The 15,752-nt window shown below is 44.8% G+C and overlaps 2 protein-coding genes across 2 annotated transcripts in view; one reads left to right on the top strand and one right to left on the bottom strand.

Moving 5' to 3' along the window:
- Positions 1–2,254: 2,254 nt before the first annotated feature.
- LOC135810417 (mitochondrial import inner membrane translocase subunit Tim29-like) lies at positions 2,255–2,785 on the bottom strand. The gene has a single exon (XM_065323911.1). The coding sequence runs from the start codon at positions 2,783–2,785 to the stop codon at positions 2,255–2,257; it is 531 nt and encodes a 176-aa protein (XP_065179983.1).
- Positions 2,786–3,044: 259 nt separating this feature from the next.
- The window catches only part of LOC135808999 (potassium channel subfamily T member 1-like), a 49,506-nt gene continuing 36,798 nt past the window's right edge, over positions 3,045–15,752 (top strand). Inside the window, 8 exon segments of the mRNA XM_065322254.1 lie at positions 3,045–3,570; positions 4,509–4,594; positions 7,109–7,211; positions 8,049–8,126; positions 10,297–10,345; positions 11,572–11,637; positions 12,121–12,195; positions 15,672–15,752. The exon segment at positions 15,672–15,752 is cut by the window's right edge and continues 3 nt beyond it. Coding sequence (XP_065178326.1) covers positions 3,482–3,570; positions 4,509–4,594; positions 7,109–7,211; positions 8,049–8,126; positions 10,297–10,345; positions 11,572–11,637; positions 12,121–12,195; positions 15,672–15,752 — 627 coding nt within the window. The 5' untranslated portion in view covers positions 3,045–3,481.

Raw genomic sequence — 15,752 nt, 5'->3', positions numbered from 1 at the left:
AGCTCGGCTGCTTGAAGGTGTAATGTTGTACCTTTGTTGGTTCCGGGGTTCATATGCATATACTTTCTATTAATTTTGAAGTGTACATACTGTTAACCATGGACTGCTTCTGGCTAGATTCACTCTGATTTAGCCACCCACACTAGTAGCAAGTATTACCTTCACTGGGGGCAGGGGTAACTGCAGTTGAATCCCTGGACAGATACCTTGATGCCGTCAATCCTTTTTCTGCACCTTGTCCTCACCCACTTGAGGTGTGGTGCATGAGGGGTCATTTTCAAGTCCACCCCGAGTTTTGGAGATTTCAGGGGGCGTCGGCCGTTGGGCGGTTCAATAGCCAGTTGAGTCATCATTCCAAGATTCCTATTGTGTATCTCTCCCCTCTCCCGGGGAGACCCACGTGACCAGTTTTGGCAGTGAGCAACAGGTACAAGTGTGTGTGTGTGTGTGTGTGTAGAGAACAGGTGTCTGCGTTGGAGTCTACGGCTTCGGGTGTTTGGGGTCCAGATTTCCATGCGGAGATAAGGTTCTCTACCCTGCAGCACATGCAAAGAAGATGCGTACGAGTACGGATCTGCTGGGTATCATTCAAATCAAGCAGAAAACTTCCAAATTTGGAACAGGAAATTCCCAGTAGTACACATTCCACGTGATTTCTTTACAGAACATCACTAGCACGCTGCGTAGGAATTTTTCCTATGGAGAAATAATTTATATAGCGGGTTACATGTGTACAGGCTAATGAAATTACTGTTGCCTTCACACAGCCACAATAGTACACCTACAGTAGAGTCGCGCACCCAAGAACGTTGTTTCCAAGGGCTTAGCCTGGGACGCTCTTATTTCTCAACAATCTGGCTGCGTTCTTAGAAACAATTCCTACTGGACCATATCCATAGTACATGTTCTGTACTCTTGATCATAACTACCGTTGTGGGCATGGAAATCCAGTCGATTGACCGGGGCCGGCACCCTCACTGAGCCTTAGCGCGTATAGAACAGTGCCAAGTCATGCGCGCGAGCTGCAGTGCGTATGTGTGTACTGCTTACCCACGGCTGCATGGCCAGCGCCCTGGGGCCGCTAGACGTGCGACCGGATTTCCATGTCCACGACAGTAGTATGCATCCCAAAAGCTACCAAAAAACTAACACCACCGTTCTCAACCTGAGCCTGAGGCTATGGCGTTCTTGGGCTCCACGTTCTTCGGCACGCGACTCTACTGTATGACAGAAGGAAAGCTTTCTCTGTACTTGTCATCAGAATCAGCAGTCAGTATGAACACACAAGCAGTCGCCTCGTTGCCCATATTCTGGAAGGAGAGTCCACCGGACCTAGAATTACCTGCATGAAAATACAAGTAATGGCTTACTTTTAAATTTCAGTTCCGCATGAAGCATCACAAATGTTACGTACTGTGATACATTACTACACATACTGCTGTTTTCACCTATTACGCTCAATGTCACCTGACTGACTTGCAACTGAACTGTAAAGCATGTTAAAGTTTCTTCACAATCAAACTTGTCAACAGTGCGCACACCAAAACTCGGCACTACGGAACGATAGCACTTGCACTGCAGGGTTCAAGCCAGGTCAAAATACTAGGGGGGGGGGGGGGGGGGGGGCAGGGAAAACAGTTACCCTGTAGGCTGTAACCCATTATTTCCATTTTCAAAATAACTGTCTTGCAATGCGAAATGCAACGTACGGGGCAAACACCTGACTTCACCCCAGACAAATGTGCCTTTATGAACCCTCTAGTACTGATTATCGACCCTGCATTAGTTGCACATCCTACCACAACAAGTCTATAATTATACGGTGTAGCATTGTTGATGAAAATGTTCACTCATTAGTAGTCATTACTCAAGATGCGGTTGATGTCACAGCACTATACCACTAAAATTGATGTGGTTGTGAACCGGGCCAGTACGGGTGTAGGGATGACTAAAAATCAGGTCCCAGGTAAGCACCGGCACTCCAGTCTCCAGTGTACATAGGAAAGAAGCACCAGCACACCAGTATAAGGAACACAATTTTACACATACATGCATGGTGAAATACGTTTAAAAAGTAAGAAAAAAGGGCACACGCGTAAGCGCCAGCGCACACGCATGCCGTATGGATTGGTTCTATTAGGATCAGTGTCATGAAGCAATGTCCAACACTGCCGATTGAAGATTGTCACATTGTCTAAATACTGCAGCATCCAAGTACGCACTGTTCACTGATACGCACAACACCAGAACAACACTAATCAAGATCATCTTCATTCACATCATAGCGTTCTAACCTTCGTTCTAGTACAAGCCATCGGCCAAACAGGCCAATGTCAAGGAAATAGCTTTGCCATCCTAGTAAGGGAGGTCTTACAAGCTTTGATTGGCAAGAGTACAGCTCGCATCCTTCTGATTGCGTAGGATCAGCATGGATAAGTGTGAAGAAAATCATGTCCTTTACTCTCAGCTTGCCCGAATTCACAGCCACACGTCGCTCCATTAGGGCTTCCACGGCACATTTGTTACGACTACTTTCTGCCACAAGAGCAACATCATTTGCTCCGCGCAACAACGCATCTAGGTAATCCTGCTTGTCAGGGTGCGTCCGGAAAGCATGGAGAGTAGTCAAAAGACCAGAAGAGATGATTATAGCTCGAAGAGGACGTTTTCGAGAACCATCTGCGACGTCAATTGCCACATCTCGATAGTCTAACGCAACAGTACGAACTCTGTTCTTGATGCTGATCCAGCCATTCCGCACAATACTAGATATCCTTGCAGCCATTGTTAGCCATTGTATTGCAAAATTAACAGGAGAAGCGAGAATCTTGAGATGATCCAATTCTCATCATGCAGATCATAATATAATTGCACCAACGCAACATAATTATTTGAAACGCTGCATTACAAATGAATGAATCATCAAAAACATGCTGCAACAAACGCCATTATTGTCATGGGGACGAGGCTGGAAGCGGCAATGGTGCTCCAGATCCGAGGGACAACGCGTCACGCAGATCAGTTGTAGACTCCGACGATCCGAACTGCCACTGGTCTTTGTATTGTGTCTTTGATTGAAGTAACCTGGTAACTATGTTACTTCTACTAGTTCTAGTTTGATCCTTCATTTCCTCTTTTACATGTAAGCTCTCGTCATCAAAACTGACCAAGTCAAGTGGCCTGCCACTGATAATGTTTACCTGCCCAAGGGATTGCCAAGTACTTGGCTGAGAGTGAGAATCAACAAACAATAGCAGCAGTCTTAGACAGCCTCAAATGGCTCAAATCTTCAGCAGTGCACATGTCTGTGGTGTTGCCTTTGGAGTCCTGCTGTCAAGCTTGACTGTCGAGGAGTGAAGGTGTCGGACTTTGCTCGCCTCCCATTGCTTCATTATTTCATAGCAATGAGCTCTTCAGTCTTCACTTCACCTATTTAGAGGCATCTGTACAAAAGCAGCTGATTTGGCTGATACGGTCCAGGATGTCACGAAGCGCGCACAGCCGCAGCTATGCCCCCAGTGGCACAGCGGATACCGAGCTGAACATTGTGAATTTCATGGACAGCGACGTGTAAGGCTTCCGACATGATGATCTTGTTGTTTTTCATACAATTACGGTTTGCACGTACAAAAGGCAACTGGCTTGGTTTGAAACTTGCTTGAAGTTGAACGACTTGGATTTTCGTATGCGTGCGTGATCAGTTTCATCATTGTCTTGGTGTTTATCTATATGACGTGTGCACTGGTTTGATGGATATCTTCCAGGGCCAAGGTGTTATTGTTCTTGGGACATGATTCAGATTGTATATGGATAGGCTGTATGTTGACCTGCTGTCCGCCACACACCCCTGATCCGAAGCATTACATAATCGTGTGTGTGTGTGTGTGTGTGTGTGTGTGTGTGTGTGTGTGTGTGTGTGTGTGTGTACATGATTGTAACAATCATGTAGTTGTGCTGCCTGCATGATTGATGTGGGTGCATTGTCCAAGGGTGGAAACTGTACTGTTAGATTGTACGAGTGTTTTCAACCTGCTTTCTGCACCCAACCCACCTGCGGCCTGGTGCAAATTTAGAGCCACCTCTGAGGGGAAGGCCAGGAGGAAGTTCATCCGAAAGGCAGTGTACAATGGTGCTTGGCAGCCTGGTATTGCTTGCAGGCTGGTGGCCATGATGTCATGTAAATTGTATGACATCATCATCATCATCATGATTCATGTCACTTATTCAGGCAGTACAACAGTGCGAATGACGCAATGAGTACGGTGATTGCGGTAGAATCTCTCAAACAGAACACCGTCACCAGGGCCTAGCGCCTAGGGACCAGACACATGCATCCTGGAAGATGTCCTGCTTAACAGGATTGCAATTGCACATGAGGTGTAACAGTTAGCTAGATACGATCACTTATATTTCCTGTATTTTCCATGAGGGACGCTTCACAAGGCAGTGATCGTACCTACATGTAGCTAACTGCTGGCATTTTCTTTTTGCTTCCTATTCTGATTCAGATCCAACATTTCAATTGAAAGCTTCAAGTTTGACAAGACATTGGCAGCCAAAGCTTACGTATACCTAGTGAAAGACCCAAAGTGGAGTAAGTTGTGTGTTATTATTTGTACTTGTACATGTACTTGGACAATTAATTTTTAGAAGAGTGACATATGATTCATGGTGGAACACACTGAGCAAAACACCTTGTAGCGAACTCCTGCCAACTTATTTATTTATCAAGACAAACAACCTACAAACAGCTACTTTGAAGTAGTAGAAGTAAGAAGAGAGAAGAGCTACAACAAGCAACATAAGACCGAGTATCCAAACGCTGGTCTGGGTATGGAAGGTGGGGAGAAAGCGTACGTGCAAAGAGGTGCACCGACAGGCATACCAAGGGCGTGTAAACATGGTGCGCATAAGCCAAAAGCAGCACTCGCGTACAGTTCATGCGGGGTTCATGCAGAGGTGTGAAAGCTGTGTACAGTTATGAGTATCATTTCGCTACACAACTTGGACATCATCAGCTACCTCAACTTGTCCATCTCTGTGAGTAATGGTGCTGTGCAGTGGGAGTTGTTTGTGTGACCCAGTCATATGGCGCCCTTCTGACGTACGAGTCATTGCCATTGGGAGTGAAGCGATTCCGGCATGCACACATCACGACATCAACTGCCATTGGGGGAGAGAGGGAGAGAGAGGAGAGAAGAAAGTTGAGGCTTTACTACATGCCAAGAAATACCCATGACATGCTATTCTAGTAGCCAAGCACCATGCAAGCACCATGCAAGCACCATGCAAGCACCATGCAAGCACCATGCAAGCACCATGCAAGCACATCAAGATCATCCATCAGACAACAATTGTGCACGTCCATCATCAAACTACCCTTTGTCAAGGATCATTTAGCTCGTGCTGTTTGCCGTACGGTCCTGTCGTTTAGCAAGGATGTGTGTGTAGTTTCCCAGTCAGTTCGGTCACTGCAGAATTAAGGAGACCTACAAGAGAAAGAAAGTTTTCTTCCGATTATCATCTTCTTTCCTTCATTTTTTTTCTTCTCTTGCCATGGCTGGCTAACGCCCCCTCCTTTGCATTGGCTTCTGCCATTGGACGGTGAAATAAATAAATAAATAAATAAATAAAAGAGAGGGCGAGGTAGGCCTGTTGAATGTTGTACGTGTGATGCTGGAATGCAGAGTGGTCAATGCTTGTTCCAGGATGTCATCTGTTCAATATTGTGTTTACTTTGCACCGAGGAGTATGTTACTGAGATGGAGAGTACCGCCAGGGAGTGGTTCGAGGAGCCAGCGTGAAAGCGCTAGATATATTTTGGGAGAACGCTATGTACAACAACATACTCATCAAGCTAGCACCTCAAAACCCATCACCAATGCATCAATTCTCACCACGGTCGTCCCTTGTAAATCGCTGTATACATCAAGCAACATTCATTTGCGATAAGCGTCCTACTGTAGACAGATACTGTGGCTGGAGACTGCTGAACACAGTGTGAAGTATGACATATTCTAGTGTGGTGATAGACTTTGACTGTGATGTTGTTACACATAATGCCGCAATAATGTTTGATGTATAGGTGCGCTAGCTGCTTGTGCCGTACCTAGCAGATAATTATATTGACACTTAGCTTCAAATATATGGCTCCAGCTCCACCGCATTTCTTTTCTATTTCACACTAACTGCAACATATCCACGCACAGACATAGCTCCCCATTTCTCTCCCTCTCCTTCTCCCAACACTTATTCACCAGCGTTCATACTCTCCGCACATGCACACCTAAGCTGATGCATTTCTCACATTCCTCATCTTAGCACTATCCTGCTGCACCTCAAAGCATATCTAGTATTATCTACTCTATGTCTTTGTGGCTCGTCTTTAATTTCATTGTTTTTCCCTGAGGGTGGGCCATGCCCGAAAATTTGGTGAATAGAGAGACTAGTTTTCGCCGCGAATAGATCATCATGATGTGCTGAGTGTTCAGACTAAAAAGTAGGTATAGTGTGTAGGTGGCTGCTATGGAGTTGTAAAAACTAGGTATAGTGTGTAGGTGGCTGCTATGGAGTTGGAGAACCCTTCTAAAAGAGGTACTGATACGGTGTATTTAGCTGAAGACGACCACTGGCACTTTGGAATAAGAAGCGTACGTGGCTGTATCTACCGTCAAAGTTATTTTTCGTAAACAAATTAAAAAAGAAGGGCTGGGAGAGAGAGAGAGAGAGAGAAAGAGAGGGGGGGGGGGGGGGGCATATTCGCGCAAGGCATTCTACGCTGATAACTAGAGAGCGAAGCCTCAATTGGCTGAAGCAATCCTACCATTCTGGAACTTACTCTCCACAGGCATGTCTATAGGGATTGCAGCAGGCGGACCACTGGTCTGTCAATCAAGCATGTCTTGGTGGTCATGAGGTGTAAAGTGGTGTGTATACATGTAGTTGTCAATAGCGTATGCCTCTGTGCCTCTGTGCTCTGTGCTCAGTTGGCCGGACTAGGTGTGCTACGTTAGGTGCCTGGTTTGTGCCTTATGCATTTACAAGTAGGTACTCCTGTCACTGAGGCTATTGCATTCACTTGGATCTGTTCCTTTCTTTCTCTGTTCAGGTTTTCGAATCGGTGTTCTGCGCATTTGGATCAAGCTTTTCTCATGTGTCCTGTATGTGGTTGGACGTGTTATTGAAGATAATCGAAGGATAAGCCCGGAATGGTAAGGTGATATATAGGCCAATGTTTGGTGACCAGGTATTTCCACCAAATTTTGACACGAAGCAGTGTACATGTATTGCCACTGTCAGCTGCTGATGCCCGTCATGTAGAATCTACATAGTTCGGAACTACTCCAAAAGACCCCAGGCTACATCTCTGTCTCTGCCCCTTTTCCTCTGCGGGCTGGAGTGTTCAGCGATAGGAGATCCTTATAATGAGAAATCATCTGATAGGAGATCCTTATAGTGAGAAATCATCTGATAGGAGATCCTTATAATGAGAAATCATCTGTGCATTGCTGTGTTCTTGCCATAACAATGGTGTTGAGCCTTGAGGGCGGTTCATTTCGTGATTACAGGAGTCTGCAGCTGTTCTAATTGAATTTCACGTGATTACCACCTCCATGGACCAAAGCATATCTATTCTTCCGGTCTTCTGATTAATTTCAAATGTTACGTTCTGCGCATTGTACCCACTCACCGCGAAAGTGACTGGCTAGAACTAATTCCAATGGGTAGACAGATGTGGCTAATTCAACGTGTTTGAAAAGGCTACACTCATCAGATCGTGCTGCAAGATTGTACCGGGTCACAGGGCAGTTCACATATGTCGTCCAGGCGATGCCGCGGCAGAAATCGCCTGCTGGCATGCGGCCAGGACGGCATATGTGAATGTACTGTGAGGGACTACCTTGTGTTCAATTATAATCACCCTGTAACTGATACACACCGCCCTGAGCACATGGACTCCCATGTGTTAATCGGTACATTGAGCATTCAGCTCATGCAGTCCTTGAAGTGTCTCTTCCGGTGGGTGTCTGTGTGTAACTTCTCTGCAGTGCTGGCTCTAATAGAAATGAAACGTGCGAGTACTTTTGCCCACCTGATCGAGTGGACCAGTTCAACTGCTCGGAATGGTATGTTATGCATATGTATGGAATGGTATGTTATGGATATGTATGGAATGGTATGTTATGCATATGTATGGAATGGTATGTTATGGATATGTATGGAATGGTATGTTATGCATATGTATGGAATGGTATGTTATGCATATGTATGGAATGGTATGTTATGGATATGTATGGAATGGTATGTTATGCATATGTATGGAATGGTATGTTATGGATATGTATGGAATGGTATGTTATGCATATGTATGGAATGGTATGTTATGGATATGTATGGAATGGTATGTTATGCATATGTATGGAATGGTATGTTATGCATATGTATGGAATGGTATGTTATGCATATGTATGGAATGGTATGTTATGCATATGTATGGAATGGTATGTTATGCATATGTATGGAATGGTATGTTATGCATATGTATGGAATGGTATGTTATGCATATGTATGGAATGGTATGTTATGCATATGTATGGAATGGTATGTTATGCATATGTATGGAATGGTATGTTATGCATATGTATGGAATGGTATGTTATGCATATGTATGGAATGGTATGTTATGCATATGTATGGAATGGTATGTTATGCATATGTATGGAATGGTATGTTATGCATATGTATGGAATGGTATGTTATGCATATGTATGGAATGGTATGTTATGCATATGTATGGAATGGTATGTTATGCATATGTATGGAATGGTATGTTATGCATATGTATGGAATGGTATGTTATGCATATGTATGGAATGGTATGTTATGCATATGTATGGAATGGTATGTTATGCATATGTATGGAATGGTATGTTATGCATATGTATGGAATGGTATGTTATGGATATGTATGGAATGGTATGTTATGGATATGTATGGAATGGTATGTTATGCATATGTATGGAATGGTATGTTATGCATATGTATGGAATGGTATGTTATGCATATGTATGGAATGGTATGTTATGCATATGTATGGAATGGTATGTTATGCATATGTATGGAATGGTATGTTATGCATATGTATGGAATGGTATGTTATGGATATGTATGGAATGGTATGTTATGCATATGTATGGAATGGTATGTTATGCATATGTATGGAATGGTATGTTATGCATATGTATGGAATGGTATGTTATGCATATGTATGGAATGGTATGTTATGCATATGTATGGAATGGTATGTTATGCATATGTATGGAATGGTATGTTATGGATATGTATGGAATGGTATGTTATGCATATGTATGGAATGGTATGTTATGCATATGTATGGAATGGTATGTTATGCATATGTATGGAATGGTATGTTATGCATATGTATGGAATGGTATGTTATGCATATGTATGGAATGGTATGTTATGCATATGTATGGAATGGTATGTTATGCATATGTATGGAATGGTATGTTATGGATATGTATGGAATGGTATGTTATGCATATGTATGGAATGGTATGTTATGCATATGTATGGAATGGTATGTTATGCATATGTATGGAATGGTATGTTATGCATATGTATGGAATGGTATGTTATGCATATGTATGGAATGGTATGTTATGGATATGTATGGAATGGTATACTGTAATTGAACAGTTTCAGGATATCATGCCTCTTCTTGTTACACATTCAGATTGGAAAGGGTTTGCTCCTCACACTGGAGCTCGCGCTATTCCGCCGACTTCACTTGGCACTTGACTGACTCACGACTGCCATCCAGAGAACACGAGAAGCCCATCGAACCTTCGACTCGGCGAACCCTTTTCAAACAAATCATCACCGAAGTCGCAACCACTGTTTCGTGCATTCAGATGAGGATGTATCTTTAATATCACAGTAGACCTCTGATAAGACCCATCCCACGGGGAACAGGAGAGGAAAACCCAGACTCAAGATGCCAATGTGGACGGGGAGCAGGGGTGCAACAGCAGGGACTTGATGAGTGGCTTGCGCAGCTATTGCGCAGACATGCTGTGCGTAGAAACACGGCGACTGCTTATGATTACAACGGAAAAGGAAATTAAAAGTGGTGAGAACTTGAAAAAAAATGTATCCAAAGCTGTGTTTAGACAAACCAATGTGTATGCGTATACGTGTGTGCATGCATGTGCGTGTGTGTGTGTGTGTGTTTGTGCATGCGTGTGTGTGTGGTTATTTGTCTGTGTTTGACAGGGAAAACCTACTGTGGCTACACCGGTCTACTGGACTTTGGGTGGCTCAGGTATGCGGCAATGGCATGGCCAGATCTCACTACAGCCAGACCTTGTGTGCCTGCGCACATTTGTTTTTCATGAACACATGTGGATTTGTGATGGAAGTGGATTGCCAATATTCCATAACAATACGCATGCATTATTTTCTGGACATCTGTTCCCGTCAATTCTTTTAGCTGGTTGGCGGCAAGGGGAGCGGATAAATGAACACCGGATAAGGGAGGTTTGATTGGATAAGGGAGGTTTGACTGGATAAGGGAGGTTTGACTGGATAAGGGAGGTTTGACTGGGGTTTGACTGAATATTGTGTCAAAGGAGATTGCTTGTAAGTAGGGACAGATGCCGGGTCAAATGGTGTCAGGTCTTTTCAAGCCTTGCCTTTGCCCCCGTCCTGCACTCCATGCCATTGTGTACAGTTTTGCAGTATATGCAGGAGTACATGAGCATGGGATGCTACATCTAGGTCCTAGTCAATAGTCTCAATACTGCGATTCAAAAGTTATCACCTTGACGCAAGGCTGCCTAAGGTGCACTCCGTTTGATTTCTAGCCACGTCTTCGTTTGTTGCTCAGGGCAACCTCTGGATCAATACTCCTGCTAGGAAACTTCTTAAATACTGTAAATCTACAAAATTTCGGCCGATTCTAATTTCGGGCTCCCAGGGCTAAAGCCTATTTTGGCCCATCCAAATTTTCAGCCTGTACTGCTGCCGCCTGTATACACTGTCACACTGAACTTTCCAAAACAAAATTACGGCCGCAACAAATTTTCGGCCAAACATGACCAGGCCGAAAGTAGCCGAAAATAGAATATTTGTTGATTTACAGTATCAATATCATCAGTGCGAAAATCCTGTCTACTGGGTCTGCGGCGGCGGAACTTTAACTTTATTCCCGTAGCTATGCAGGAGCCGTTACTTCAGTAACGTCTGGCGCTAGCCAGGGTCCACACAGCTTTAATTTGGTATTTGTTTGCGTGTTTGTTTGTTTGTGTTACGCCTGGCGCTATCCGTATCTGACGGCAAAAAAGCATAGGATGTTATAAATTTTTCAATTCTCCTTTTTTTTTCAGGCATATCCTGGGATTCGAACCCGCCCTCTACTTGCTACTCACCTGTTGTTCATAGCTGATTCAGTTTGGTTAAATTTTCTAGTTAAATTGCCTTCTTCTGCGTGCGGCGTGTGTGCATGTGCGTATTGGTGGGTCTGTGCACTCGTCCACTTGTGTTCTTCAGCTAGCTGTTGGTATTCTTTGCATGTTGGAGACGTCTATTTACCTTTACATCGGGGCAGTCTTCACGGTAAGTGCTCCTGCTTCCCAGCAGCCCTCTTCATCTCAACTGCAAAGCTAGGTTCATCAGGCACACAGCGACTCCTCCACTTCTCAATCAGTAGCAGTACTGTACAGTGTATTTGTAAGGCCATCTTCAGCCGTTGAATCAACACCCATACCAGTATGCAAGTTGCAGAATCCCCATTTCATGTTTAAAGCAAAGTACAACTTCCAGCACACAGTACAACCTCAAGAAAGTAACTCTGTTCGATGTGTACCATCGTCCATATCCTTCAGAAGCAAACAGCATCATCTCGTGCCTGGTATTCCTGTTTTTATTTTATTTGCTGATAAGTTACCCTACTGCACCCCTACAGCAGAATCGTGAAGCATCTTCATTAGGCAAATTCTAGATGAGATGTTGAGTGGTAGTGTGTGTGTGTGTGTGTGTGTCTGTCTGTGTGTGTGTCTGTGCGTGTGTGCACGCGTGTGTGTGTGTATTTCTGTGTAGCATTGGAGAGTGTTCCGTGCTGTCAACCGTTATCACATACTGGATTACTTGAACGGAATTCCTTTCCTACTCGGTGTGAGTTCATTGCTGTTTAGCCCGTTGTCGGTTAGCAGATTAGGAGTACAATAGAGAGCACTAATAGTAATAGTAGTATGTCCTGATGTGAAATGCATCACTAGGGTAGAACTAGGCCGTGCCATGGCACGAGTGTCAGTTGATGGTTAAAAGAGCAAGAAGAGCGAGGTGAATTATCAACCAGGACAAGAAGAGATAAGTGTAAATGCGCCAAATGAAGACGACTCAAATGCAAGCAGTTCAAATGCAAGCAGTTCAAATGCAAGCAGTTCAAATGCAAGCAGTTCAAATGCGGAATCAACGCCACGCACTATGTGTCACCAGTGTATACCATATGTGCACACGAATAGTAAAATAGTATGAGTGCCACAGGCATCACCACGCAACATGACAACTTGTTAGAGGTTAGTGCGTACTTATTTCCAAAATTGATTTTCAAGTTCCAATCGTCAGTGGAAAAATAGAACTAGAGCCATGACTTGATTACACAAAACGTTTTTTTGAATGTCCAAGAGAGTGATAGAATTAATGCATAAGTGCTAATACAAGTGAGATGGAGATTACAGATTTGCACCAGATCTGCAGGGAAGGAACAGTATACCTGTGTCATGACCCGACCTCGAGAGCTCAGACTCGACCAGAGTGCCTTCTCTCCAATGTGTCTAGTACACTCGTACACGACACCCCCCTCAGCCGGGCTCGGGCTGGACCAGAGTGCTTTCTCTCCTAGTCTGGTACACTCGTACACGACGTCCCCCTCAGCCAGGCTCAGACTCGACCAGAGTGACCTGACCCTAAAGCTGCTAAGTGGTCCTTTCCGGACCTCCCGACACGGTGCCTTAGTCCTGTGTGTCCCAGTTCGACCAGGAGCACTGATTAGTTCAATTCCTTCCAGTTTTTTTGGATACTTGGGACACTCGGCGTTTCCGCTGAGTGTCCCTGAGCCTGCCGTCTCTAGGAATTGTCATCTGATCCTCCCTTCTGTACCTCCCGATACACTGTCCTAAGTCGGTATTGTGTTTCCCGCGTGTGTTACACACTTCTCACACATTACACCTGCTGGCGTTCTCGTCAGCCTGTGTGTCCTCTCATGAATACCGTAATGTCGCGTGCATTAGCCGGGGCTTATATGCCTATAAGCCGGTGATGGAGTCAGGCTTGTACACAAGACAGGCTTATACACGAGACAGGCTTATATGACAAGCACCACTCAATGACCAGGCTTGTATGCGCAAACTGCTGACTTTTGGACGTCAAAACCAACATTTTCCAACGGGATTTTTTTTCTTTTTTTTCGCAAGTGTACGGTACCATGCAAACATGAACATGTAAAAGGCGCGCTCACCAGTCTTGCGTAGTAGCCCGGCTTACGCACGCGACACGTGGCGCGTCTCGTGTACTGGCCCGGCTTATGCATGCGACAGGCTTGTACGCGAAAAGCTGTTGCAGATTTCATGCTTCTACACGAGACAGGCTTATGCACAAATCCGGCTTATGCACGCGACATTACGGTATGCTGTATCTTAGCCTTGAATGACTAAGAGACGGTATGTATGCTCCACTCATTTTTAGAAAGAAAGTGGACAACGACCACTTTCGTTCTAATGACTGCATGACCATGAAGAAATAGTTCAAACTGCAGCTCCTGATATACCTCCGGCGATGACACTGTGTAAAGTGTGTTGTTACACACCTATACCCGTTCTTACCGCTGAACAAGCGTGACTCCAGAGTCCCAACCCTGTATGTCAATTTCACTGCCAAATATTTACATCCCGAACCAGCGGGCCCTCTTTTGAGTACACTACTCATCGGTTCTAGATATATGCCCAGGTTCCTCGCTCCATGTATCAAAGGCGTATACATGCTGCCAGGTTCTGACCAAACAATCTCAAGAAAATGAGACTTCCCCACAGTTTTGGTCCTAGCCTCCATTCCTCACAATACACGCGATCAGAGCGCAAACAGGTTCAGATATAAACTACTTTTATTGGATCGACAAAATATCAATGTGTGTTTCAAAGAGTCCGCATCATGATGATTTGTCTGGGGTAGTTGGCAAGTCTGCCTGCACCTCCGCGTCCTTGGATTTTGGAGTCTTGTCCTTCTTAGGCTTACGTGAGTTTTTACGAGTTTTCTTCTCGGTGGTTCCTCTTCTTCTTCCGGATGATGGCCGGCATGCCAGCACAATATCCGGCAGGATATGAGGGACAGAAAGTCCAAATCGTCCTTCAATTTCCTGATATGTCGTCCTTGGTCGGGTCGACCCGACGCCATCGAACAGTGCTATCGCCCTTTCGAGACACTGCATAGTTGGCATTTCTCGCCCCTGGCCTGCTTCCTGGGTGAGGGAGTTGATCTCCTCGATCATTTCCTGTGCCATTCTGGATAAGACAAAAACGCCACACCAGAAGAAAAGAACCGAGGATTAGTTCACATTGAGTGACGGATCCTGGTCACAGCACCTAATGTCATGACCCGACCTCGAGGGTCAGTCAAAAGCCTGCGTTGCGAACAACACCGAATATGACCGCCACGAAGTGTGAGCAAGACCCAGAATCCCAAGTGCACGATATATGCACGCCATCACTCAACAGCCCACCAAGAGTTCCATTTCCAAGGACATACCTTGTAGATAGGTCAGAGGTAGAATAGGAAAGAGGAGATAACAGATAGAAGCAGTGCCGAAGCGAGAGAGCGAATGTGACAAAGACAGGGACTTGTATTCATAACAACAGCCAATCAGAGCACACATACTGTACTCACTAGTCTTATTAGACGGCGGGACACGGGGACAAGTAACGGTAAAAAGCTAGTTTCATAATAATTGAGCGCCTCATCACGGCGGGATAACGGAGTGTAAGAATGGTAGAAGATACTAGTAGATTGTATTACAGCTGGAGAACAAGGCGCCAGATTATTGCAGTTTCATAGCAGTTGTATAATGTTATATACACAGAAGCCTTGCTTGGTAGTTTAACATGTTACAATTATAATGTTGTAAGTGCGTAAGGCTACGCTGTTATATGAAGTCATAATGATGTAGTGAGTTGCCGTACTGTGGTGCTGGCGCGACTCATCAGTTTGCCGAGCGCTTGTCAGCTGGTGGCGATCCCTCGCCTGCCAGGCTTGTCACGAGTGCTGTGCGTCGTCGACCTCGGGTCACGACACCTGTATTCGCCATTTAGCAGAGTGTGGACGAGGGAAAAGTGAAGTAGGCCGTTTGGGTGGCTTGCTCAAGAAATCACGACAAGTAGAAAGGGACATAGAAAGGATTGGCATGTGTTTGAACTTGCCATTACAGAGGTAGGATTGTGTTTTTAAAACTTTTACAAGCCGTATTGTACTGACACGCTGACAAACTTCATCAACCATTGTTCCGGCGCGTCGTCATTCCTTCACATTCAGCGTTTGCATTTTGCAGTAAAGAAACCCTTGATGCAATCGTATTTGGCTCATGTGTTGTTCTGGTGTAGCTATTCAGTGTCAATCTACGGAACCTGTTCGTGCCCGTCTTCCTCAATGTCTGGTCCGCCAAGCTGATCTTGACTGTTCTT

The sequence above is a fragment of the Sycon ciliatum genome, chromosome 2 (assembly GCF_964019385.1).
Source record: "Sycon ciliatum chromosome 2, ocSycCili1.1, whole genome shotgun sequence".
NCBI classification, from domain to species: domain Eukaryota; kingdom Metazoa; phylum Porifera; class Calcarea; order Leucosolenida; family Sycettidae; genus Sycon; species Sycon ciliatum.
Note: the sequence above shows the minus strand (reverse complement) of the source record. Positions and strands in the feature narration are given on the sequence as shown.